Source organism: Equus przewalskii, chromosome 1, assembly GCF_037783145.1.
Source record: "Equus przewalskii isolate Varuska chromosome 1, EquPr2, whole genome shotgun sequence".
Taxonomy (NCBI): domain Eukaryota; kingdom Metazoa; phylum Chordata; class Mammalia; order Perissodactyla; family Equidae; genus Equus; species Equus przewalskii.
In genome coordinates, this window is record NC_091831.1 from 42884348 (window position 1) to 42910031 (window position 25684).

The following is a 25684-nucleotide window of genomic DNA, read 5'->3' on the forward strand; positions in this document are numbered from 1 at the left end:
ACAACTATTTTTCATTCCTATAGATAAAGGACCAGAGGGGCAGGAGCCAGGGCCAGTTTATAGAGCCCCCAACACTCTTGGAAGGAACACATCACCCCCAAGACTCACTGGGCAGCTGCTGATCTCCTTGGCTCATTTTAATCTACCCTAAAATTCTTATTTGCTTTCTGGAACCTCCTGAGGCTTTCAGAGGGGTTAGAACTATGGTTCTCAACTCTTACTGTGCAGCAGAATCACCTGGGGAGCTTTTTTAAAAAGACAGACGTTTGGGTACCACGTCCAGAGATTTCTGATTCACTTGGTCTATGGTGGGACTTGACTGAAGTAGTTTAAAGATGCTCAGGTAGTTCTGATGCACAACAAAAGGCTGAAGATAATTTCTTTAGATATATTTCCAGCCTAATTTCACAAGGCTCAAATGTAAGAATTTTAGGATGTCTTCAAGAGTTGTAAGTAATAACACCATACTTTAAATATATAAAATGGTATCAAAGTGTTTTAAAGAGTTTATCCTCTTTTCACCTGAGATTTCTAAATCCAGCAAGTGGATAGGATATTATTCAAAATGATCTCATTAAGATTTTGATTAGCTAGACTGCCAGGAAATGCTTGACCACATACAAAGTGTCACAGGGTCTGATTCCAACAGATGTCCTTTTTAAGCACCTGTTGGAGTGAACTCTGCCACTGGCCCTTTAAATGGGATGGAGTTTTAATTTTCCAAAAGTAGCGAGCCAGTTGGAATGCCAGAAATGCACATTTGCTGCTTATGTTCCATTCTAGTAAACAATCTCCTGAATTACTATGTTGATCTCTCGATTGTGTAGTTAATGAGAGAAGTCTACAAATACCATTACGATTGACCAGCAGCCTTGTTTATAGATGTTTGTTAGAGGGAGTTGATTTCGTATAATCAGCCAATAATGAAAAACAATGCTGTTTTTACCATCTCCTGAATCTGTCAAGAATTGACTTGTTAAAAGCTAAAACTGTAAATTGGAGAAAACTGAAACTCACCTAGAAAGCTGTTTCATATTTCTCCCAAATGGAGGGTCTAAATTTGTGTTTGATTACGATGAAATAGCTAAAATGTTACACAGCTTAACACCAAACATGCCTGTGGATGATTCTATCCCAAAACTGACATAAACAAGCAGTGTTAGTATCATTATCTCATGTGTGTTCATCATGTCTATCTATAGCATAGCACTGCATCAGGTACCGCCTGGCTGAAGGTCATGGGTTCCACATAGCTATTCAAATATTTTATTTTTGAAACAGCTGAATTACTCTCTGACCTGACTTTAGTGAGTGGGAGGATCATCTTCATCTTTATGCCTTCCTGCCCTTTCTAAAAATAGTAGGGCCTTTAACAAGGAGATATTTTAAGCAGCTCATATTCACTTGTCTCATCAGAAGAAGCTTATTTTGGCCACATGCATGTGTCAGATTTGCGTGTATGCATAGTTAGACTTTTCGAGCGTAGTCTACGCTTCTCTGCATCACTCAGATAAGAAACTTGCAAACAAAGACATTGGGATTACTAGCTGAGAGTCAGTGGGTAAACGTAAACGAAGGGAAGGCACTTTTTAGGAATGTGAATATGCTTCCGAAATCATCCATTCCAGACATTCGCACATCAGTCCTCAGCTTTTCGGATCTGTTTTCATAAAACCTGGCCGTGAGTTCGCTCCAGGGACCTCAATGATCTTGCCACTTTTAATAAATACTTATAGGAGCCACTGCCAGCCTGTGGAGAAAGGAAACTAATGAGAAACTGCCATCCAAAATCTGAACGGCAAAAACAAAACCAAGCAAAACCAAAAAATCTAAAACCAAACCAAAAAAGAACAACTCAGACAATCCGTGCTCACAAGAAGACGCGTAGAAAAACCCCGAGATGTAACTTTGATTTGGTAACTGGATTTATCAGTCACATGACTGGCATGCAGTGGGTACTTTGTATTTTTCTACTTTGAAAAACAAGTGCAAATCTATGTTATTCTGCACAACTGGGACCAAAAAATTATGAGTGTGAGAAAACACAGACTCTAAAAGCAAGATGGAATTTCAGCAGGTAAACCCTGTTCCGCAGTCATGTCATTCCGGTACAGTTGTACGTGGTACTCGTGTTTGCACGTCTAAGAAATTTCCATTTTTTCGCATCAAAAACTCCAGATATGAAGCTGAAGCTGCTTTCTTCGCCAACCTGAAGCTGTCTGATTTCAACGTCATTGATACCCTCGGAGTTGGAGGTTTCGGACGAGTAGAACTGGTAGGTGATTGTTCTTTAAATGCTTTTGAAAGCCTCTGTTCTCTTTTCTTCTTTTTTCTCTGGATTAAGATTCCTCTCTTCTTTTCTCTCACATTAATTACTAATGTTTCTAAATCAGTACCAAGTACTTTCACATCAGCATGTCAGAGTTTGCAGTGAAGTGGGCTATGTTATATAGTCAATAAACTAAAACTAAACACCAATTTACTTATTAGAAAACCTCTCCGCATTAAATGAAAGGTAAACACGTTTACTTGGTGAGGAGTCACAAAGCACTTTAGCCAGCTGATTTTCTGTAATCTTTACTTCCTTAGTTCTGAGCAGTGCTCACCAACTTAATTATGCACCCTATCTACAATTACAATAATTCAAATGTAAATTTAAATACATATAAAGGGAAATAGGATATATACATATGTGTGTGTGTATATATTTTCATAAAGATCCTTAGCACTGCTCTAAAACATCAAGTAAATGGTGTTGTTGTAGTAATTCTGTGATTCGTAGTTGCAAGCACCTATTTAGATTATAGTGCTAATAGTTTGAATGTTATAAAATTTATTTCGCATACTTTATATATATACAGCTAAGTGCTGAGGGAGATGATGTACTAGTGTATAAATTAAACATGTCTCATGAATGAGGTATAAATAAAATGAAAGCATACTTCATTGGGCCTTTGTTTGAAATATGAATTTCAAACTGACGTAATGCAACAAAAATTTTAAAACAGTGTATTCTGGCGACTGAGTTGCTGCATTCGAAGACTGTGTGGCTATCAAGCCTTTTGAGAACACAGATTAATTTCCACCTCTCTGCTGAACGTGGAGGAGGCCCTGATACCAGACACCAGTACAGTATGTGAGGAACTCCCTGAGACTGTGTACAGTGCAGTAAATAGTTACTGTTGCCATCAAGGGACAGGAGAAATCCCCTTCCATAAAAGTAGATTGACCCAGAGCTATTTTTGTCATTTGTCCATTTGTGCCGCAGTTGGGATTTCTGACTCTGACAAAAAGATGTTATTTACCTAAATATCAGACAAGAAGGTTTTAAAGCCATAACACGTTTTATTGAATTTGCCTTATGCTTCCCTTAATGCTGGCTGGAGATATGATAGGAATGTGACTTCTGACTTGACAGTCACAGAGTGCCTCTGAGGATCGTTTTCAGTTATAGGAGTAAAAATCAAGTAAGGGCCTAAAAGGCCCTTTTGCTTTTCTGAATCCTGCCAATTAATGCAGTCATAGATTTATTTTTCAAGAACTTTGGTTTTGTGGCAGGTTGTAATTATTCTATAGGTAATGAAGTTTTATTAACAACTTTATCTGTGAACAGTTTTGCATTGGGTGTGTTGGGACTTATAAGCAGGACAGGGTATAACTCCTTGCCATGAAGGCTTATTGTCTGATTTGTTTATTTACATAGTTGTATGTGTCTAAACCCCTCTCTGGATGAAGCCGTATGAAGGACAGAATTCCCCAGAGATTGCTTTTGCTAGTGTTTGTTATAGTTTCTTAAATATTGTTTTTTAAAGACTATGGATAATAAAAATGCTATTCTAGTTGACCACACACACCAAAAAATCACTGTTATAACTTTGTGGACACCCAGAAGTCTGAAAACTTTAAGCTGTGAACCTGTAAGTTACCAGTGAGATATTTTATGAAATGTAAGAATTTACTTAGGAATTTTGAAATATTGAAAATAGTTCACAGACACTAAAACCACTTAAAGCTGAACAATGACATGCAAGCTGATAGTGAAAAGCTTCTAGAAAATTCCCTCAAAACTGTAGGAGGAGGCACAAACTAACCACAAAATTAGGGAATATTCAATATGGGCATATAAAAGGTAATGCAGTTTAAAAAAACAAAATATGTGTTTGTGTGTGTATGGTGTGTGTGTGTGTCTTTGTATGTGTGTGTGTGTTTGAGTACATACATATTTGTATATAATCTCCATCCCAGGAGAGATACTAGATAATTCAGCCTAATTTTCTTCTCATGGTTATGATATTTTACTCTTTTACACAGATGTTTATACTAATGAAAACCATAACCTCAAGGATTACTTTAGGTTGGAAATATAGCCCAGTTTTAAAAACTTTAGATAGGTTGATGAATGATAAATCCATAATGGGTCATTAGATAGAACCAGTCCATTAGGAGAAGAGGCACATGTCCTTAATCTTTGAAGTGACATCATCTTGTGTAATCTTGTGCTTCTCAAAACACACCATTGAATAGTCAAAATACTCAGATTGCCTTCACTATTCAATGTGGACGAGCCATTTAAGCGATCACCAACACCCTAGAATTCATTGCCCCCAGGTTTTACCACCTACGAACTGCCCATCAATTACTGGGTATGAAAAATATTCTTTTCTGTGAGTGTTCATTTTTTTGCAGGTTTTCAGTGATGCCAGAGTCGGGAATCTGGCCTCAACACTTCGACTGTAGTTACACATAGTTGTAATAGCATATAGTGACTCGCTATGAAGACAGTGGTGACTGCACAGAAGGTCGCAGTGTACCTTTAGAGTGGTACCCACACCATTCATAGTTAGGAGGAGGATCTAGGCAGAGCTCAGTTCTATTGTGACACAGAAGATTGCTCTTCACTCTCCTCTGAGAATGATGCATGCAAGATAATTTGTCGATATTATAGAGTGCTAATTTAAGCACTACAACCTTCAAATGGATTCACTTCACTTATGTCTACACAGTGCTGAGTATGTTCATACCAAGTATTGAATACTGATACCTTGAACCTACCAATCCTTAGTTTAACAATAATGTTGATCAGGTAAATGATATTGCAAAAATATACCACAAGACACACTTTAATTTTATAATAGTATTTTTTTTTATTTTCCCAGGTGTAAGACTATAAACTCTTGAATGGTATGATGAATAGGAGATTTGAAATTTCGACCTCCATTTCCTGTTAGAACTGAATTAGGAATGCAGTTTTCTCATCGTTGTTTGACATACAGATTACGTCTGTGCTATTCCACATAATGATATACCCTTCAAAGACTTCTTAGCATCTCTTAATTTTTATCACTTATGTCAATTTAGATGCAGGAGTATTTTTCAGTCAGGAGAATTGCTAAATAATTTATTGCCAACTTTTGGAGATGAGAATATAATTTTGGCACATAATAGAAACAAATATTTGCTCACTGATGAGACCAGCAGTGTGAAGTAAAGGTCTTATATGAATGGGAATTCTGCTCTTAAGTTATTCAGTCTATTTCATAAATACTTTTAGCATAACTGATTTTGACTAGTGTAATGTCAGACATGACCTATTCACAGCTATTACCTTTGGGAAGTCATTTGGATAGCTTTCCTTTCTGTTATCTGGCATATACCATATTTTCTGCCCATGTTTTTTATTTTGAAGAATGGACTTTCCAATTTATTCAATGCTACCTGTTTACAGTATATATTTCAGAAGACCACATTCTGGGGCCAGCCCGGTGGCATGGCAGTTAAGTTCACACATTCCGCTTTGGTGGCCTGGGGTTCGCCGATTGGGATTCCGGTTGCAGACATGGCACTGCTTGTCAAAAGCCATGCTGTGGTAGGCATCCCACGTGTAAAACAGAGGAAGATTTGGGCATGGATGTTAGCTTAGGGTCAGTCGTCCTCAGCAAAAAGAGGTGGATTGGCAGCAAATGTTAACTCAGGGCTAGTCTTCCTCAAAAAAAAAAAAAAGACCACATTCCGTTTATCATATCACTTTTAGCAAAAGAACTCAGCTCTCTTTTTCTGTATGATTTACTCTAAAACTCTAAGAACTGCTGTAAGGCATCTAGGTAATACTCTTAATTTACAGGGTATAACTGTAAAATAAGGAGATTGATTTTACAAATCACAAGTGAAAATTAGTCCCATTGCTTTATGGTCACATTCCTCTTGTCAAAAGGTGCTTACTTTTCAGGAGAGATTTATATAAGTCAAACTTCTTTGTAACCTGGCAGTGCTATCTGGTGGTTGCTTTAAATATTAGATATTTAATCTATTCAGCAATCCAATGTTTCTTTTACCAGAGCACAACACTTAGATAAAATAAAGGACAAAGATATGGAAGACATAATCTCTATCTTCTTGCATTATATTCTTTCTACGTCATTTATTACATATTTTTGTGGCTAGTTGTCTGCTGGGACATACAAAATTTGATAGAAAATAGCTGCTGCCTCAAGGGACTCTCACTCTACTGGGGAAGGGGGACAATCCTGTAAGCCGATAAGTAAACCCATAATCCAAGTCTGAGCAGCACGTGCTTGCTGCATCGAGGAGCAAGACTTCCTGGAGGAGATGGCACTCCCAAGACAGAGGGAGAGTTAAGACATTGACATAATTAACCTGAAGCATTATGGTGCACTCTTGCAAAACGAAACTACTGCAGGATAGTTTATCAATAATGTTTATTAATATTGATATTACTTCCTTACCTAAATAGTCAAGACTTTCATTTGAACCCTGCTTTCTAATCTTTAAATTGCTGTCACATCCAGTATATAATTTTGCCTTTTAGAGCTATCCTGGGAGGAGAATACAGGGCATGATGCACATTTTACAGAAGTCAAGAATAATGCATATAAGTGACCTGAGACCACATGGTCATTGGAAGAACTATTGTTATTGCCCAGAACTACTGATTTTTTAACCAGAAGGATTTTCTATCATTCTGGCTTTTAAAAATATTTATATTCTTATTCCTACCACCATTAGCCACCACCATGAAATTAAACAAGTGTTGCTTCATTGTCACATGTAGACCTTTGTTTACAAAAATGCTTCTAGAATTCAAGAACCTGGATTAGCCTTAAATCTAGAATAGATGCTATGATTGTCCATTCTTCACCTCTTCTTCTGTTAAACCTTCAAAGGCTCTCCCTTCTCTTAATCCTTTGCTGCTCCTATTTTAGCGGTAAAATGTCTTTGGAGAAAAAAATCAGAGTATAATGTGGTAGCTGAAATCCAGAACCCTAGAATTATACTTTTTGGATTCAGATCTTCCCAGCTGTGTGTGCTTAGTCATTTGCTTCCGATTTCTGAGCCTCAGTTTCCTCATCTCTAAAGTCATGTTAATAATAGGATATGTGACTGGCAAGATTGCAAAGATTAAATGAGTTAAAGTCCCCAAAATAGTGCCTCGCACACTGTAGATCAGTAAGTGTTGTCGGTGTTGTTACTATTATTAAGATGTGCTGATGGTAGCTATCTATTTATCATTTCCAGCTATACTCATAGAAAAGGAAGGGAATGGAAGAATTGTACTCTTTTTCTCCCATTGCTAGGCCAAAATCTGAGAGTACAAGCATCTTTCTCATGTAAGAAAGGGCCTGAAGTCTTCAAATGACCTTCAGTGATAGCTTCTATTAAATTCCCAAAACCACTAAATCTCTTTACTTTCTGGTCTGTCATGAATGGAGATGGGAAACAATTTTCAATCTTTCTCACACTGAACCTTTGTGCACCTGAAGTAGCCTGCTCTTATGTATCCATTTCTCTTCTAAATTGTAGCGCCCCACCTCTTAACCTCTCAATAGGAAATTGTTTTCGTGCAGACTGCTGAATCGTATCCAGTTTCTCCACAGCCTTCTTAAACCATAGCACCTCGGTTGGGCATAATAAGGTCCCGGTTATTGCCAAGTGGAGTACAAAGGTCACCTCACATTCCTTCTGTGCTACAATTGGATTGCCCAAGAAGCGGCAAAGTAGTAAGAAATTGCAAGAACCATGCCACACGCGTCAACCACATCTGGGTAACATGGCCTGTGTGTTGTGCATACAGGCCTCCATACCACCTTCATGGCATTTTTCCCAGCTGCTTGGGCACTATGCATCGCCTGCAAGCAGCCCTGGAGGGCTATGTAAACCAACTGGACAAAAAATAGAAACTAAGAGGTGATTAAGCAAGAGGTTAAGTGATAAGCCCATTGCTCAGTCAGCAGAGTTTTGTTTCATTATTATGAAAGGTGAACAGCTTAACTCCACAGGGAAACCCCACATAAGACAAAAACATTTTAAGAGCCTCTTACTGCCAAGCCACACGGCAGTGAAATAGAATAGCTGTGGGATGGCTGGGCAGCACTGCCGTTTGTGTCCACGGTGATTTATGCTGCACGGGATACCCAGGGAAACCCCGCGGCCCCAAGCCCTTGTCTGCTCTGTCACCAAAGTGAGCAAGGACTTTGAGTTGGTTCTCAAAGTCTGCCTCATTTTAACACAGCTTTTCCCTAGGCAAACTTACTTGGTGTATTATTGAATACGTCATCTCGTTTTAAGTTTATTCTTCAAAAGAATAAAAACTGACACAAATATTAACTGTGCTAAATAGCATTGATTTCTAAGAAAGTAGGTCATTCAGATAGCTAATGAAAATCTAATTCAATAAACACTAATCGAGCATAATAGGTACAGTCACAATATACTGCCACTCCTAAAATATCTGACCACAAAACAATTTCTAAGCAGAAATCACAGATAGTAAAATCTCTCTAGTTTGACATATGCAAATAAAGTAAGATATGCATGACTTCATCTTGTTACCGTAGAATGTATTTCTTTTGTATGTTGATAGTTGTATATTGATAGACGTAGACTACATGAATGACAAGAAATAGAACGCTTTCTTACACGTCTTTTGAAATTATAGAAATTATATACTAGTATCTATTGAAATGAGTATTTGTCTTTAAAAGCGTTTGAACTTAGTGACCTACAGTAAAGTAAAATGTTAACAATTCCTCCTCCAAACTTGCATGTGAGCCTAGAAAGATCAGTGTAAATCTAGAAGGCACTGGACATATCTTTTCAAGGCTTAAGATAATTGATGATAAAGCAGTTTATCCAAAAGTTACACTTTGGTCAATGCTCGCTGTTTTATTTTCTGTGACATAATTGATTTTTTTACCCAGTGAATTTATGGGCACATCACATTTAGCAAAAATGTATCCATTAAAAAAAATCCCGAAATATTTTTTATGGGATATAGATATATCAGAGCTGATTTCTGACCTCAAGGAATTTCTGCCTTCTCCTAAGTAAGGAGATGAGATTAACTCTTATGAAAAATAGCAAATGAAGTCCTTGTAGTATTTTATTAAATTCTAAACTATACAGAAGAGTTCTCAGTATTTCAGAAAGAAAGAGAACTTTTGGACCTGACAGAGGAAGTAGAGAAGGCTCTAAGAGGACCCACGACTCAAGCCAGCCCTTAGAGAATGGGTTGGGATTTAAATGAACAGATGCGGAAGGGCCATTTCAGGCAAAGGTTACAACAGAGAAGGCCACATGTTTTCACAGGACACCAAAGCAAGTGGTCTGACTAGAGGAGAAGTTGTGTGAGGGAGCAATGAGAAATATAATTAGTAGCTGATCGATAGAGTATAACTGTATTATATTCTAAAAGGAGGTTGGACTTTAAGGCATGAGGCATTTTTAGGCATTAGGTCAAGTGATCAAAATAAGTAAACACAGACTCAGTTCTGATCTTGCATCCATGAAATAAAAGACTACACTATAAGGTGACTAGACAGGCTATTTTTAGGTGGCACTGCTTCCAGAAATACACATCATAATTCGTCTTCTGAATAAGGTAGTTTGCTTTGTGCCAAAATGTATTCCACATCCCCGAAAATTTTTGTAAACACTTTCAAAGAGAGATCCATTCCATAAGAGGGAAAAGCAGTCCCCTTGTGTATATTAGCAATGTTGAAAATAGCCATGTACTTTTAAATAAAATTAAATGGTTTATCTTGCTTTCTGGAAATAAAAATAAGCAAGATAATTCTGTATGTTTCAGTGTAGCTCATCAACTGTATACATTTAATTTATTGCTAATTCATACCCTATCTCTCGTATTAATATTCCCCGTTGCCATTGACACATGCCACATATTAGTTTTAGCACTGAGCCGTGAGATCAGGAGCTTTTGTGGGCCAGATAGCTTGGTTCTTAGTCCCTAGCTCCGGCCAGCTGCCTTGCAAGTTCACAGGAAGAATGAGGAGATTATCAATACCCAAAAAGTCACAAATAAGCTAAACCAATGGGAACCAATGTATAGTCATGGCTGCAATCTCGGATTCCGCATCCACATGAACAAAGCAGTTTAAATGTTTAATGTGACTATGTTTCATAGAACAAGTTAGCATAAGCAAAAAACAGTAAATATGTGTTGAACTAGCTTAACTACATTTGAAGTAATTTATATTTGTACAAAATCCTGTGAAAAATTTGAAGGATAAAAACAACAGATAGGAAGAAGTTATACTATTTTTTTAATATCAGAAAGGCCGAAGTTTGAATGCAGCATATATTAAGACACTGAGACCTGATTATAAGCCGTTTGTTTAAAATTACTCCAGTACATAACAGTTAAAAAATTACAAAGTTATTTATGCCTTACATCTCAAAAGCATGACTAGAATGCAAAACCTTTCATGAGTTAATCTGATCACATCTCAAAGAGTTGAATTTTGCAATATGATTCTATTTCATTTCAACTCATTTTAAACCTTCACAGTCAATAAATGAAAGAAATTGAAGTGTCGACTTGTGATCCTCAACTCCATCTATGTGAAGTTTCAGGTCACAAGTGTGCTTTGAGTGTTAGAATAAGTTAAAGTATGTGAAATGTACAAGTGATCAATTTAGAAGTGTGTAAACAAGTTTTAAAACTGTCACAGGTAGTATCTTTTTTATGTGAGTGAGATTCTGCATAGAAATCAGATCTTGTGCAGGGGAAAGAAAATTTTGATTATTTGCTGAAGGAAAACAATTTAAAAAGTGTCATAAGTAATAAAATCACAAATATTAATTGTAATAATCACTACAAAATGAAATAAGGTTTATTTAACACAGGTACTGTAGGGAAGTGAAATGGTCTATTTAAATTGCACATTTCAGTAAACAATCTTGAATCAAAGTAAGTAATTTTTTGAGTCAAAACGAATCAGTGGTAATTCCTTGAGGGAAATCACAAGTGTTCTTTGATTTGTCAGTGATTTCTGTAAAATAGTCCAAATCTTTGTTCAGGCCGTAATTAAAGATAGGAAGTGTGACATCTGTTTTCTGATCATCCTCCAAACTGAAAGTTAAATGTCTTTTTAAAAATTAAAATGGAAACTATCTCCTCTATGAAAATAACTTTACTTGTCTTTTGATCAATTTGAAGTTAATAATGTAGACACTTGCTGATATTTCTTGTCACTAGTTGTAGAAGTGAATTTTAAGTCTAAATACAAGTTAACGGAGCAAATGGGGTCATTGGCATTTTTGATGGGGGGTTGAGGTGAACGTGGGAAAGAAAACAAGGGAGGAAAGCAGAGAGTCTCTCTCTTGGTTATCACTCGTGCAAATGGCAGATGGAGTCAAATGAAAAAGCATAGATAAAATAAATTAAACTAAGCTGCTTTTCTCGACGCCTTTGTTTTGAAAATGGCATAGCTATACCTGGCCGTATATATATATAACTTAATGGCTATCTCTGAAATAAGAAGTTTTACACATAAAATCTTTACCACATGACAGTGCCATGCCTCTATTCCTCATCTCGGAAAGCTTTCCAGCTCTGACATTTCTGTTAAACTCATGGTTCATCCTTTGTGCTCTCTGTGTCATTTGGGCAAGTGTCATGCAGGCTGTGACAAGTTCCTTATGCTGTCCTCCCTCATGTATCCACCTGGATGCCGTGGTTCACTCTTAAGTTTTAGACGTTGACTAAAAACGAAGACATATCATGTTATTGTGTAGTGCAGAGGGAAAGGGTGAGGAATAAAACTGAGAAAAGAGATTTTAACAACAGGTTGAAAACAAACAGGAGCTTTTCTGTTACGATTTTAGTTAATGTTTGCTGGAAATTTGTAACACTATTACACAGAGAAAAGTAAATCTCATATAACAATTAGCATTTTTGGTTAGGAAATGTTGGGGAATACAATCCATTACTAATTTGTAGAAATAGAAGCTTTCTGTGCACTTAAAAAATTTTCCTTTCTTTGATGAATGTGGTCAGTCAGTTCTTTCTGAATATGTGGGCACGTTAGTATGTCAGGTCCAAAAACATTATTTGAGTCAGAGCAATGATATTGTTTTTTTCTTTCTCTGTGAAAGTAAAACTTTCTTAGATTCTGACAGATAAATTTTTTCTATCCTTTCTCTTTCATTCACTTGGTTGGAATAACTAATTTAAAAATAGATTTAATCATGAATTGTAGTAGTAAAATACTTTTTACGACTATCCAATTTAATTAGCATTCCCTCATATCTTGGAAGTCATGGTAGAAATGATAATCATTCTTACGTAGCAGTTTTAAATTTTCAAAGTATTTTCACATATGCTATCTGATTTGATCTTTCAATATCAGTGTCTGTAAGATAAGATCATTTTTATTCCCATTTTATAAGTGAGGAAAACGAGGCTCTAGGAGATGACATGAACTTGCATATGACTGCAGTTTGTACATTATTAAAATATTAAAAGGCATTGTCTAACAAATACCTATTATTTGAATACATAAATTTTAAAGAATTTTTTGATAATCATTTACATTTTGCTTAAATTGACCCATGATCCTATCTTTTTTTTGAAATTAGCACTTTTTTGAATTTAGGACTTTAAATAGTAAGTACAGAAGTCATTAAAAAAGATAATTTTTAAAAAATGTTAATAGTTCACAGAAACTAGAGTAAAAATGAAATATAGTTTTGGTTAATTGGGGAACTTTTATTGAAGAGAGAAAGAAAGAGAGAAACACATTTCTGACATTTAGTTCATTAAAATGTAAATTAAAAAATATAACTATCTCACAATCAAAGAGAAGAGCACACATTTTCTGGCCTTTTCTTCTTTTTAAAATTCTTTAAAACCTTGGTTGAGGTATAATTTACATACCATAAAATTGCACAACCATCACCACAATCCAGTTTTAGAACATTTCTCTCCCTCTAACAAGAACCCTTCTGCCATTTGCAAATATTCTCCATCCCACCCCCAGATCTAGGCAACTACTAATTTACTTTCTATCTCTAAAGATTAGCCTTTTCTAGTGCATAATTTTTTTAACTAAAACTTTGTTTTACACTAACTGGCCTTATTTTCTACATGTATAATTGTACAGCTAGTTCAATATGCATCTTCATACCCAGGTGTTTATTGAACAGCAACTTCATGTCTTTTTTTCTTCTTGAATTTTGCCGTCCTTTCTTGGCTGCTTTACACCTGCTTCAGCTTTGTTACTGTGCTCAGCTGCTGCAGAACAGCACTGTTTATGTTGTTTCCTGAACGTGGTGTGAGGCTAGTATCTGATAGGATCCTGAAGAGTTGTCTGGCCAGAGGGGATTATTGGAAAATGATGGAGACAGAACAACCTGGTGCTAATGCATGAAGAGAAAGTCTCATCGTTGGCTTCCTGGTTTACTTGGTTGTTAAAGTTTTATTATGGGCCTTCTGCTTACCTTGGTGAATCTGGTTAAGAACTGTAAGTGGCGCAGAGAGAAGCCCACTCCAGCAGTTAGACACAGTTAATCTAACAGGCTAGGACCCTGGCTCTCAGTCGGTCTAGGGCTTCCATTCTCTCTCCCTCCCTCCCCTCTTCCTGTCTATCTTTCTCTTCTTTCTCTCTTTCTGATAGACTCCTCACCCTCTCTCAGTCTAGGACTTTCTTCCTCTTTTTTTTCTTCCTTTTCCTTTCCTTCCTTTCTTCCATTCTTCCCTCCTTCCTTCTCTCCTTCCTTCTTTTCCTTTTTCTCTTAGAGAACTTTCCTTTTCACTGTGGAACTTCACGAATTCCTACAGTTACCTCAATTTGCATTAAAAGTGGGCTATTTAAATCTTAAAATACAGACCCATTGCCAAATTATTTCTGGATTACATACAAAGCTATTTCCTCCCAGTTTAAAGAGAAATGATTTTATGCTGTACTACGTAACATGGATGCCTGATTGAAGTTGCATGCTGTTTTGTTTAGAGAAAATCTTTGCTGTTCCCATCTTGCTGTTGTCCAACTATTACAATGACCATGACTGGCTAGATTACCTTATGCCTTGGAGCCTGTTTTAATGCTCTTCTTCTCGGGAAAGCTACTGCTGTTTTTATCCAATACATATTCTTTGAAAATTAGTAACACACAGAATACAACAGATAAGAAATCAATCACCTTCAGGTGTTGAGGTTGAGAGAACAGAGAAAATAAAACCTCCACCTCCCAACAGAACATGCATGTACTATAAACTCAAGGTCCTACTTCCACCGTGGACCATCCTGTTTCCTTAAACTACCTTTGTGTTACTTAGGTAATTCCCCCTTTTCCTTTGTCCCAAGCTATTGACACATGTTTGTTGGGCTGTTTTCATAAGGTTAACTATAACTAACGTTGTGTAAAAATGCATATTTATCATGACAAATTGCAGATGCATGGAATTTTCCAGCTGGAAGGAGCCCTTAGAGATAATATAGTTTGGCCGATCATTTTCTGAGAGGTGGCCTGAGGCCCAGGGAGGTTGTATGACTAATCATAAGCTTATTAGTGAAAGACCCAGGACCAGAACCCAGGTTTCCTATATAAGCTTTTCTAAGCCCACTTCATCACCTTTGTTCTTTAACATTATCTTATTTAAATGAGGGCATGAAGGGAGATGCCCTTTTCCTGTTGTGCATGGAAATGTAATTTGAACCACATTATTGAGGAATTTTGCATAATAATGAGCCACGTGAATGGACAGTTTAAGCCTTGAATTTAAGAAATCATTTTAATTACAGGAGAGTTCAGAAAGTCATTTTCTTCCAAAAAAAAAAAAAAAGAAAGAAAAGAAAAGATACCTACAGTGCAAAATAAACTATGAACTGTGAATGAAAATGTTAACTAGATGAAGAGATAAACAGATTCTAAGGACCAACTCACAGCCAGGGGTACCGAGCCAGTCTTAACCTTGCTGTGATCATAACCCTCCCTCCCAGGAAGAGCAGAGAATGAAGTCCAGCAGGAGAAGAGCCTTTCTAAGGCAAGTACCTATCCCAGATAGAAAGGAAGCTTATATTTAAATACAGCCAGCAAGCATGTCTTCAAAGCTCTTTAAAATGCTGGTGGCATTGCCTCTCATCTTCAGGTCAGTATTATTTGGGCACCAGCTGGAGCACAACAGTTAAGAACTTGTCAGAATCTTTGTCAGAAATTCCCACATGAAGATCCACTTTGCCCAAGCGTACATTCATTCAAATGGCATATGACACTTCACACTGAGTACTGTTTTACTGTAAATGAAACTTTCACCAATTCTAATTTCTGACAGAGCACATAACATTGCTTGTAAAAAATAAAAGGAAGATACTGAGTATTTGCATTTGCTTGTTCATTTTCCCTTTCTAGGAAATTTGAGAGTAAAACCAGTGTGGTACAATTATCGGCAACTTTTAGAAGTAGCTTCTCAAACCGTTACTTATTCCCTTGGTAGAACTGAGGTGAATCCGGTTAGGGACAGGCGTGGGTACAAAGAGGCATTCAGCCTGTGGGGGATCATATTTTGAGGAAATTGCTTTGGCCTAAAGAGACCACTAAACTAAGAAGCACAGAAGAATGAAAGCAGCTAATATTTGCTGAATGTGCATTCTGTTCCAGACATGGTTCTTGATATATAGGTCCTTTTATTTCATCTTCACAGGTAACCTGTGAAGATTATCCTCATATTGCAGATGAGGAAACAGGGAGAGAGGGAGTTTCGGAAACGTGTCCAAGATGGCAAGCCAAAAAATGGTTGAGATTTAAACAAAGGTAGTCGAATTTCCGAGCTCACACTCTCAACCAGCGCATTAGCCTCTACACCGAGGGGCATTAGGATAATCTGCACAGGAAGAGAAATCCGCCGAGGGAGTGTGCCTAACCACCTAGGCTGGGAAGGATTCCTGGGCAAGAAGAGGAAGAAAAATATACATTCCTTCCTCTTCTTTTGCCTACCTCCATCCACACTCAACACATTTTGTATCTCTAGCTGACCTGCTACAAGGTAACAATAAAGATCATCATTATCTCAAATCAGCACAAGTTTACCTGGTATAATTAATTAGGCAACCAGGAAAAATAAAAAGCAAACTAAATTTCATCTTAAAATTGTTCATGCATTAGTTTTGTTACAACACTTTTCTAGTAAAACATTATAGCTTAGACTCACCAAATATACACTGCTATAACTTACATTAAGAGTTTATATTGAAAAAAAATTATGGCATGTCCTTTAAGGAGATGAATAGGGTGGCTCAGCTCAAACTTGATAGATTGTTATGCTATATACAACTTCTCAAGGTCTTTGCGTTCATGGAATTCTAGTAGAGTGGTTTCCACTGAACTGGAATCCTTTGAGAAAGTCAGACAATAGTAAATAGCTATTAAAATTTAAAAGACACAACTTTTTTTTCATGACCAGAGTTATTATTTTTATGCAGCATAAAAGTGAGATATGCTCACTGTATAAAAATAAAGCAATTCAAAAAACTAAAAAGCAGTAATAAACATCTAAAAATCTCCCTAAGGGAAAACCATTGTTAACATATAAGTGAACACATTCCTGATGGTCTCTTCATAAATTTATGTTAGATATAGATATAGATAGATATATACTCACAAACAAACACACTGTTTATAGGATCATAAAATGTATGCTGGCTTATAACCCGTATCTTTTTATTTATATATACATTTTGGTTATTTTTCCATAATGTTAATTCATCCTTTTCAAGTCGTCATTTTTACAGTTGCATTGCATGGATGTACAATAATTTATTTTTCCAAGCTCCTATTCATGGACATTTAGATTGTTTCCAAATTTGGCCATTAGAAACAATGTTGAGTTGAACATCCTTGAAGGATCTTTAGTCAGTTGTTGGTTTATCAGGAGATTTCTGATGAACGTGTTAGTTGGGCTTTATTCAACTTTACTAGCTTCAGCATCCCAGACTCCCTGTGTTGAGTTTGCTCACACCAGTAGTATTCGGTGCTCCGACTTCCCTATCAGGAGCCGGGGTCGTGTAAGCCTTGTGGCATTCTAGTTTAAAATGGAAATGGAGATTCTGACTAAAGGCTATGCTCTAAGAGTGCAAAGAAGGAAGGTGGTCCCAGACAATAGGACTGCCTCCACTCAAGTACTAAATTGGCAGCTAATAAGGCTGACTCCCAGTAATCTCTGTAGCTTTTACTTACCTCTCATTGGCAGCAGCCATCTGCCACCCACCAGTTGTTATTCCCTCTCCTCACCCAGACTCCTACTCTTGGCCTCTCCTTGCAGGATTCAAGCACTAAGGTGCCCCAGATCCCTGATAACAAATGGAAGTCCCCATAAATGCCTCCGAAAATGACAGTGAGGTTTTGGCTGGTCTCCCAAACCACGTCTAGCCTGAGTGAAGCTTAGGTGCAATAATACATTGTTCAGCTTTTCTCACAGAGTCTATGAGTTACCCAATTCTCTTAAACTCTCATTTATAAAGCATCGATCACTGTGCTGTTAATTTGTTTCATATTCAGCTGAAGGGAAGTCACACTTACTGGAAATACCTTGGGCCGAAAAGAACTGAGCGTGAACCCAGTTCTGCCACTTGATACCTCTGTGGCCTAGGGCAAGATATGAACCTTTCTGGTAATCCTCGGTTTGCTAATCTGAAAAATGGGATGATAGTATTATCTCAAAGTGTTGCTCAGAAGATTAAATAAGAAAACTCGTTTACTCCATACCTCTCCTAATGCCTCATAAGAGCTTTATTAACATTAACTCTTGTTGTTATTGATGATGAAGTCTTTATAAAACCCAAAGCAAACAAAACCTTCCTTCTGCTATTGAGAGTTGGTGTTGGGACTCAATGAAATAATATCTCTGGATGTGCCCAGCACTCAGGTGTTTAATAAAAGTCACTTCCTGTTTTGCTCTGACATCCCCCTGATGGCTTCAGTTATTTCCCTGCATAGAGTCTCCCTAATATAAAGTTCAAAACTATTAAAGAAATAGAAAAGCAGGAAATTTTTTCTTTTTTTTTACCTAATATCCTGGCTACATTAAATTACATAAAACATCAAAGTGTAGGTATAACATTGGTGAACTGCTTATAACAAAAATGGAAAATCCACTTGGAGTCATAGAATTTATTAATTGGAAGGGAACTAAAGAGTTGTGTAGTCTAGGAAAATGGGGTCTAAAGAGATGGGCATAGTCTCAAGAGCTAATTGACCCCAAGACCTAGTTGGCAGCCAGGTAGACATTTTCCTAGAGATGATTTTATTAATCTAGTAGGCTCTATGATTGGGAATAGCTCCTCTTAGTCATTCAAGGGGAAAGCAAGGTTAAAAAAAATTCTTGTAAAAATAAAAACTAAAAATTTGGGCTGAATCACATAGATATTGGGCCATATATATTTCCTGTGCAGCCTTAGCACGCTGAAATCTTTTCTTCTTTTTCATGCAAAATTAAGGGCACTTTTGAAAAGAAGAAAAAGACCAAGTACTACATGCTTGTCATTGTAGTTTCCCTTGTTTTTCTCCTGTTAAGCTCAGAGATACACAGTGTGGAGCTGAGATGCCAGCTCTATTGTGGCTTTGCCAGTGACAAATTGCTTTGGTTTGTTTCATTCTTTCTTTGATTCAGTCAACAAATACTTAATGAGCATTTACTCTATGTCAGGCACAGTGAACAAAACATCCCGAATCTCGGGTTGCATACAGTCTAGTGAGAGGAGACAAATACTAAACAAGTAATCAAGAAAATATTTACTATATTAGCTTGTGATCAGAGCTATAGAAAACACTAAAAAAGGGCAAGGAGAAGTGGGCGGTTACTCTTTTATGTAGACTGGTGTGAGGAGAGACTCTGATTAGGAAACATTTGAGCAGAGAACTTAGGGAACTGAGAGGATGAGTCTTGAGGATATCTGTGGGAGAATATTCAGGCAGGAGAGTAGCATGTGCAAATGGCCTGAGGCAAGAGCTTGCTTGGCATGCTCAAGGAACAGAAGATGGTCAGTGTGACCAGAGCAGAGTGAGTAAGGGGGGAGTAAGCTTACAGGTAGCAGGGGTCCAGATGGTATAAGATCTTGTAGGCTTTTGTGAGAGCTTTGTCTTTACCATGAGTGAGAAGGGAAGCCACTGGAGTGTACTGAGTAGAGGAGTGACATGACCTGGCTTTGTTTTAAAGACAGCATTTACTCTACCCTATGTGGTAGAGACTGCTGGGTAGGCAAGGTACAAGCAGAGAGACATCAATGAATGCCCATTTGGTGGCACTTTCTCATTTAAGGTCACAACGACTGTACAGTCGCTGGTGTGATCCTCAGCGAGAACAGGGGCTCAGAGAAGTTGAACCACTGGCCCAAGAAACTGAGAGAAAAATGAAATCAGGATTCAAGTTCAGACCTGTGACCATAAAGGCAGAGTTCTTTCCTTCTACCCTATGCACAAATAGAAATGTGTGTCATCATCACTAAAGAGAACCATTTTTACGTTAGGAGTGTGAACGACACAAGAGTCTTGAGTCATTTAACTAAGTAAGACTCTAAAGAGGGAGTATGATTTTATTTCTCGCTGAATTTGAGTGCTCTGACACAGCTTATTTGTCATGCCATTTTTCCTATCTGTCCAGATTTCTTTTAGAAGTGGGTTTTCACATTTTGTGTTTTATTATGAACTACAACTAAATTCATTTGGATCACACTAATCTATCATCTTAAAGAGTTTCACAGATGGAGTAGAGTGCCTTTGGCTGTTTAAGGCATTTTCAAATCTCCATTTTTCCCTCTAACCTGTCATACAGATTCATAGATGCTAACAGCAAGCCGAGGCCCATTTATTTGTAGTGTCCTTGTGTTCTCATCTAAGGAACTAGCCGCATTAATGTCCTCTCAGATTGAATTCAGTCTGTCCATGTGTGCATGAACAAGGCACCGAGGAACTTTGCTATCCCTCCAAATGAATCCGTAAACAATTCACAACTGAAGAGGATGGGGATACTCCAGCTGAAAAACAGAAACAGCTTGTCGTGTTATTTCCCCAAGGTTTTCATTAGTTCCAAATGATGTGGGCTGTTTGGTATTATCTTGAGAATTTCTGTTGCTCAAGAGCACTAGATGATAACTCTTTTATAGTGCTATTAAGTGATTAGCTCTGTGATTTCTCTTTGTTTTCCTTACAAGTCACCTTGTTGAAATTTCTGGCAAAACAGTGAACACAGAGCAGCAGTCTGTCTGAGGAATGGCATTTGGAGGACTCAGTCCCCTTCAGAGCCACTGGGAGTCATATGGGGCTGTGACAGAGGCATGGGAGCAGTGGGGACATCAAGACTCAGCTTAAGTTTCCCCAGTTTAGTAGGACTAAGGAGTAACATTTGAGGTCAGACAAGATTAAAGTCATCACCAATGTTTGAGAAGAAAAAAATAGTTTTCAAAATCTCTTGAAAAGAATCTTGTTACAATTTTCTTCTTTTTTTTTTAACTAGAGGGAAGGGAAAGACTGGGATGTAAAAAGAGAAGTCACAGTACAGACGTCTGCAGTCTCAGCAGAGACAAAGATGCACTACTGAATTTTATGACTTCAGAAATGTTTGTCGACTAGGACTAAGCAGGAAGCGCATCAAGGCCCAGATGATCTTATCTTTGCCACACTGACTTGAAGTAAAATTAGAGAAGAAATCAGTTTTTATGTCTACTTTTTTGATTGAAGGAGAAAAACTATAACGTATACTTAAACACACTATGTGAAATGAAATGAAATGATACAGTGAACATCAAATATAATCCCAGTGGGCACAAAACTAATTAGGAATCTAGTTAGTTAACATTCATCCGACCAGTGGAATGAGACTGGACAGTAGTTGTGAGTCCTGGATTTTAAACCCAGCTCCAACAAGGATTTACTGTGGGACGAAGGTGGTGTTTTGGGTATCATTTAAGTGCTCCATGCGCCTGTTAATTGGGGGATAAGAATGCTCTGTGTGGGTTTTCTTTCACTTAATTCCTTCTGTCTTTCTTAAGGTCCAGTTGAAAAGTGAAGAATCCAAAACGTTTGCCATGAAGATTCTCAAGAAATACCACATTGTGAATACAAGACAGCAGGAGCACATCCGCTCGGAGAAGCAGATCATGCAGGGGGCCCATTCCGACTTCATAGTGAGGTAAGGACCCTGCCCCGGGGCAGAAGGCTCCAGCTCCAAGCGGAATATCAACCACAAAACCCTCTGCCACTTGCACTCACCGTTACACATTTCATTCACACAAAGAAATGCATTCTTTTAATCTGATTTTTTAAAGTTCTGTTTGACTGAAAAAAAAATTTTTAAAAATGAAGTTTTGATTCTATTCTTTTTTTAAAGAATCAGATTCTGTGAAAAGAACATGTTTTTCCCAAAAGCGATATCAGAGTTTCTAACATTCCATTTTTATCCTCTCTGTCACTCCAAAACTGTACATAGACCTCTGATGCTTGAAAGACAAAATATCAAAAGTCATACTATTTTACCTTTAATTATTTGAAGACTTTTTGAAGATTTTAAAAAATGAAATGACTATTCCATCTCAGTATTTTGAGAGCACTAATAAGAGGATAATGGAAAGTTTTAATATGCAGAAGAAGCTTTTCTAGCTAATTTTCCAGTGGCACTTGCTGAAAACAGGGTGTAACATGAACTTAAGTGAGCAATGCGTGAATGTCATACATGTCTATATTTGTAAAGTGTAACCTACCTACCTCTCAGGCATATCCACACTCACTGCATGTTCATGACCACTAAATATTGCTCAAGCATCCACGCTTGAAACATCAGCCACATTGGAATTGAGGAATTCCCCAAAGCCCTGTTGGTCTATAATCATCGCATTAATCCATTTCAGAGGAAAGACTAGCCCCCTACGATGCGTAAGTCTTAGTCACGAGCCATTGCTTCCTTTTCCCTATTTGCAAACTTAGATTTCTCTCATTCTTTTAATAAAGTTTCAATCTTGGCAAATCAAGAATAAGACTGTAATCTGGGCACTCAAAACATTTACATGGCTTTAAAACACAATGATATTTAAGCCTTTGTTTTCTTGTTTGCAATTCACAGACTATACAGAACGTTTAAGGACAGCAAATATTTGTATATGTTGATGGAAGTTTGCCTGGGTGGAGAGCTCTGGACCATTCTCAGGGATAGGTAGGAGTTTAAAGAAATTTCTATCATGTCTTTAAAAATATAATTGACTATGATGATCTATTAGAAGCGTCGATTAAGTCTAAAAATCATACTTAAAGATTTTACTTATGCTTATATTTCAAAATGTAGCATAAATATGGGGCATAACCCACGAGTAGACACATATGATTTACTGTAAACATGAAACTCACTCTGTTTCAGATTTGTAAGTAATGATATAGGTTTAGTCTACCATGAAAACAGTAGCGAGCAAGGTATATCTACAGGCCTTAGTTTAACTTGAATGTCAGAATCAGACAGCTATGTACCTAGAATTAAATTCATTGCTGTAACATGAAGAGAATTATAGTTATTTGATAGTTGAATTCTGGATTAACTATCAGTTTAATTGCTCCGTTCATTCTCCATTTGGCCAGTCTGCCTTTCCTAACACTGAGAATTTTTCCAAAGTAACTTTTTTCTCTACCTTTACATTGCTGTTTGGTTTCAAAATTAACGAAAGTTTCCAGCCTTTCAGCCCTTAGCTGGTCTTAGGAGAAAAATGAATCTACTTATAAGCAGTATTTCATGTAAACAATCTAATTTAGATTTATTTATTTTTGTTCTTTCAGGGAAAGTAAATTTGGTCTAGTTAGTGCTTATTTGTTTTTTAGCTGTGCAAAATTAATTTCCCATCTCCTATTTATGTGACAGCAAACTATCTTTCAAAAAAATTTATTCTATAAAATGTCTGGGAAGATCATTACCAACCCTAAATGTTTAATTTTAAAAAATGACTGTAATTTTCTTTCCCTGTGAATGATCTTTTGATAATTTCCTATAAACGATCCAATAGCATTCAAGTCATCCTTGTTCCTTTGAACACTCATCTTTAGACATTTCTTTTTTTCTTATTTGTTACAGTCTCACCCCTCAGACTCTCCTTGATTGAATAATATCTTTCTGAAACTCAGCTGTAGACAGCCCTGATGTTCCCAGAAAGCCAAGTTATGTTTTCACAATTTGTTACTTTGTAGATATTCCAGAAGAGAACAAGTGGTTCTTTTTAAGCTTTTGATTTAAAGTCTCATTCCCAACTGTCTTCTTACGGAACCTTCAGATATCTGTATCCGTTGCCCTTTCAAGTCTTTTATTCCCATTGCCTTACATGTAGATGTCAAACAGATTTCTTTTTGTCTTATTGTGTCCTATTACATTAATGTTTTGTTTTATTATATTATTTATTATATTATTGTTGGTTAATATTTGAGTACAGATTGTATGCCAGGCCTTGTGATAGAAGCTAGGCATACAATAAGAAATGGAACAGATGTGGTCCCACTCCCATAATTTGCAGGCTATTGCACAAAGTTAATATTCTGATTTGAGTTAATGTCTGGTTTATCCTAAAGTGATTCCACTATATTATTTTCGACCTGACCTTTCAGCCCACTGATTTATTTGAAATCCCTTTCTACTTTGTTCTAATTAGGATAGAAGATTCATAGGTGGAAGTAAACATTAAAGCAATAATAAGCTACCTAAGGAGAGGAACAGCTATTTTAAACTTCTATTAACTTCTTTAACCAGATAATAATAATAAAAATAAATAAAAATCATGATGATGATGAAAGTCATCCTTAATTCCACTCATGAGGAATCCAGCATGCATAGGCATCAATTTTCCACTTAATTTTTGAAAGAAAATGCAATTTCCTATTTCTCCCTATTTAACATGATTTTGCATTTTTTTGGTACATAAATATCAGCCAGAGCTTCTGAGTGAGATATATTTTGACTTGTCAGGACAGTGAAGGGTTGCTGTTAGGCAGTAGCTTACCTTGGAAGGAGTTGATGGAGCAAAGATATCAATGGATGGTTCTTTCTCTTTAATGTCTGGTTTATCCTTACATGATTCTACTATATTATTTTTGACCTGACCTTTCAATCCATTGATTTATTTGAAATCTCTTTCTACTTTATTCTAATTAGAATAGAAGATTTATAGGTGAAAGTAAACATTACTTCCACCAATTTGCTTTTTGTTACATTGAAGTATAATTGATATACAATATTATATTAGTTTTAGGTGTCCAACATAGTGATCCGATATTTTTACACATTACGAAATGATCGTCAGGTTAAGTCTAGTTACCATCTGTCACCATACCACGTTATTACAATATAATTGACTATATTCCATATGCTGTACCTTACATCCCATAACTCATTTATCTTATAACTGGAAGTTTTTACCTCTTGATCCCCTTCACCTATTTTGCCCACCCCTTACCCTACTCCCCTCTGGCAACCACCAGTTTCTTCTCTGAATCTATGAGTCTGTTTCTGTTTTCTGTTTGTTTGTTTTATTCTTTAGATTTCACATATAAGTGAAATCATACAGTATTTCTCTTTCTCTGACTTCTTTCACTTAACCACCAAACTGCTTTTTGATCCTTTCTCCTTTTTTGTCATCCTTGGGTTTGAGCTACACAGTTCTTGAGTCCCCCAATGCACTTAACACTCCATGAAGAGGCTTCACCTAGGGAAATAGCAGCTACGTGATCCTTCCTAAAGTTTCAGAGGGGCTGAAGCCTCTAGGTTAAAAGCAACGGAACTATCAATATATAAAATCACCTCAGAATCATTGTCCTCTGCCAACTTTCTTTCCTATATACGCATGTAGCCTTATTGCTTCTATTTCGAGAGATGTTTTTTTTTTTTCCTACCCAAGAAATTGCTGGGGGGAAAGTACCGTTTTGGATATCCAGGCTCCCATTAATATTGTCACTGACTAGCTTTCTCACTCTTTGTTTAAACTGGGGCTAAAAATCCTAAAGGTTAATTGTCAGAAAGAAACAAAAAATGCCAAGAGAAAAAAGAAAGTAATTGTGCTGTTAGTCACAGTATATGAAAATACCCACAGTCGGAAAAAACCATACTGCTCAATTTCTTCAGTTTTCCTCTTGTGTCCCAGGAAAGAAGCAGTAAGGGAGAAGCTAGTTTGAAAGCATAAAGGAAATGTATTCGGGTTGATTTGAAGAAAGACGGTGTGACCTTATTCTTTACTGACATGGTGATACCTCTGAGCTTCAGGGATTTGGCCCAGGAAGTCTGTCTTTCCCTTACCTGCACCTGAGAGGAGCACTTCCTGCCTGTCTCTTTCTTCCCATCAGCACAGAAAAGGAACACAGAACAGCTCTTTATTGTCAAGAAGAATTAAAATGATACCTGTATAAAAACAGAATTT

General features: G+C 36.9%; 1 protein-coding gene across 6 annotated transcripts in view; it reads left to right on the plus strand.

Annotated features, from left to right (window-relative positions):
• The window catches only part of PRKG1 (protein kinase cGMP-dependent 1), a 1115575-nt gene that overhangs the window by 1066063 nt on the left and 23828 nt on the right, over positions 1-25684 (plus strand). For 5 of the 6 annotated variants that reach the window (XM_070562421.1, XM_070562430.1, XM_070562440.1 and 2 more), the window contains 3 exons: positions 2179-2275; positions 21299-21438; positions 22366-22455. In XM_070562421.1, coding sequence (XP_070418522.1) covers positions 2179-2275; positions 21299-21438; positions 22366-22455 — 327 coding nt within the window. Of the gene's footprint in view, positions 1-1499; positions 2078-2178; positions 2276-21298; positions 21439-22365; positions 22456-25684 lie in introns of those variants that run through there. The other variant, XM_008538231.2, reaches the window with a different exon arrangement.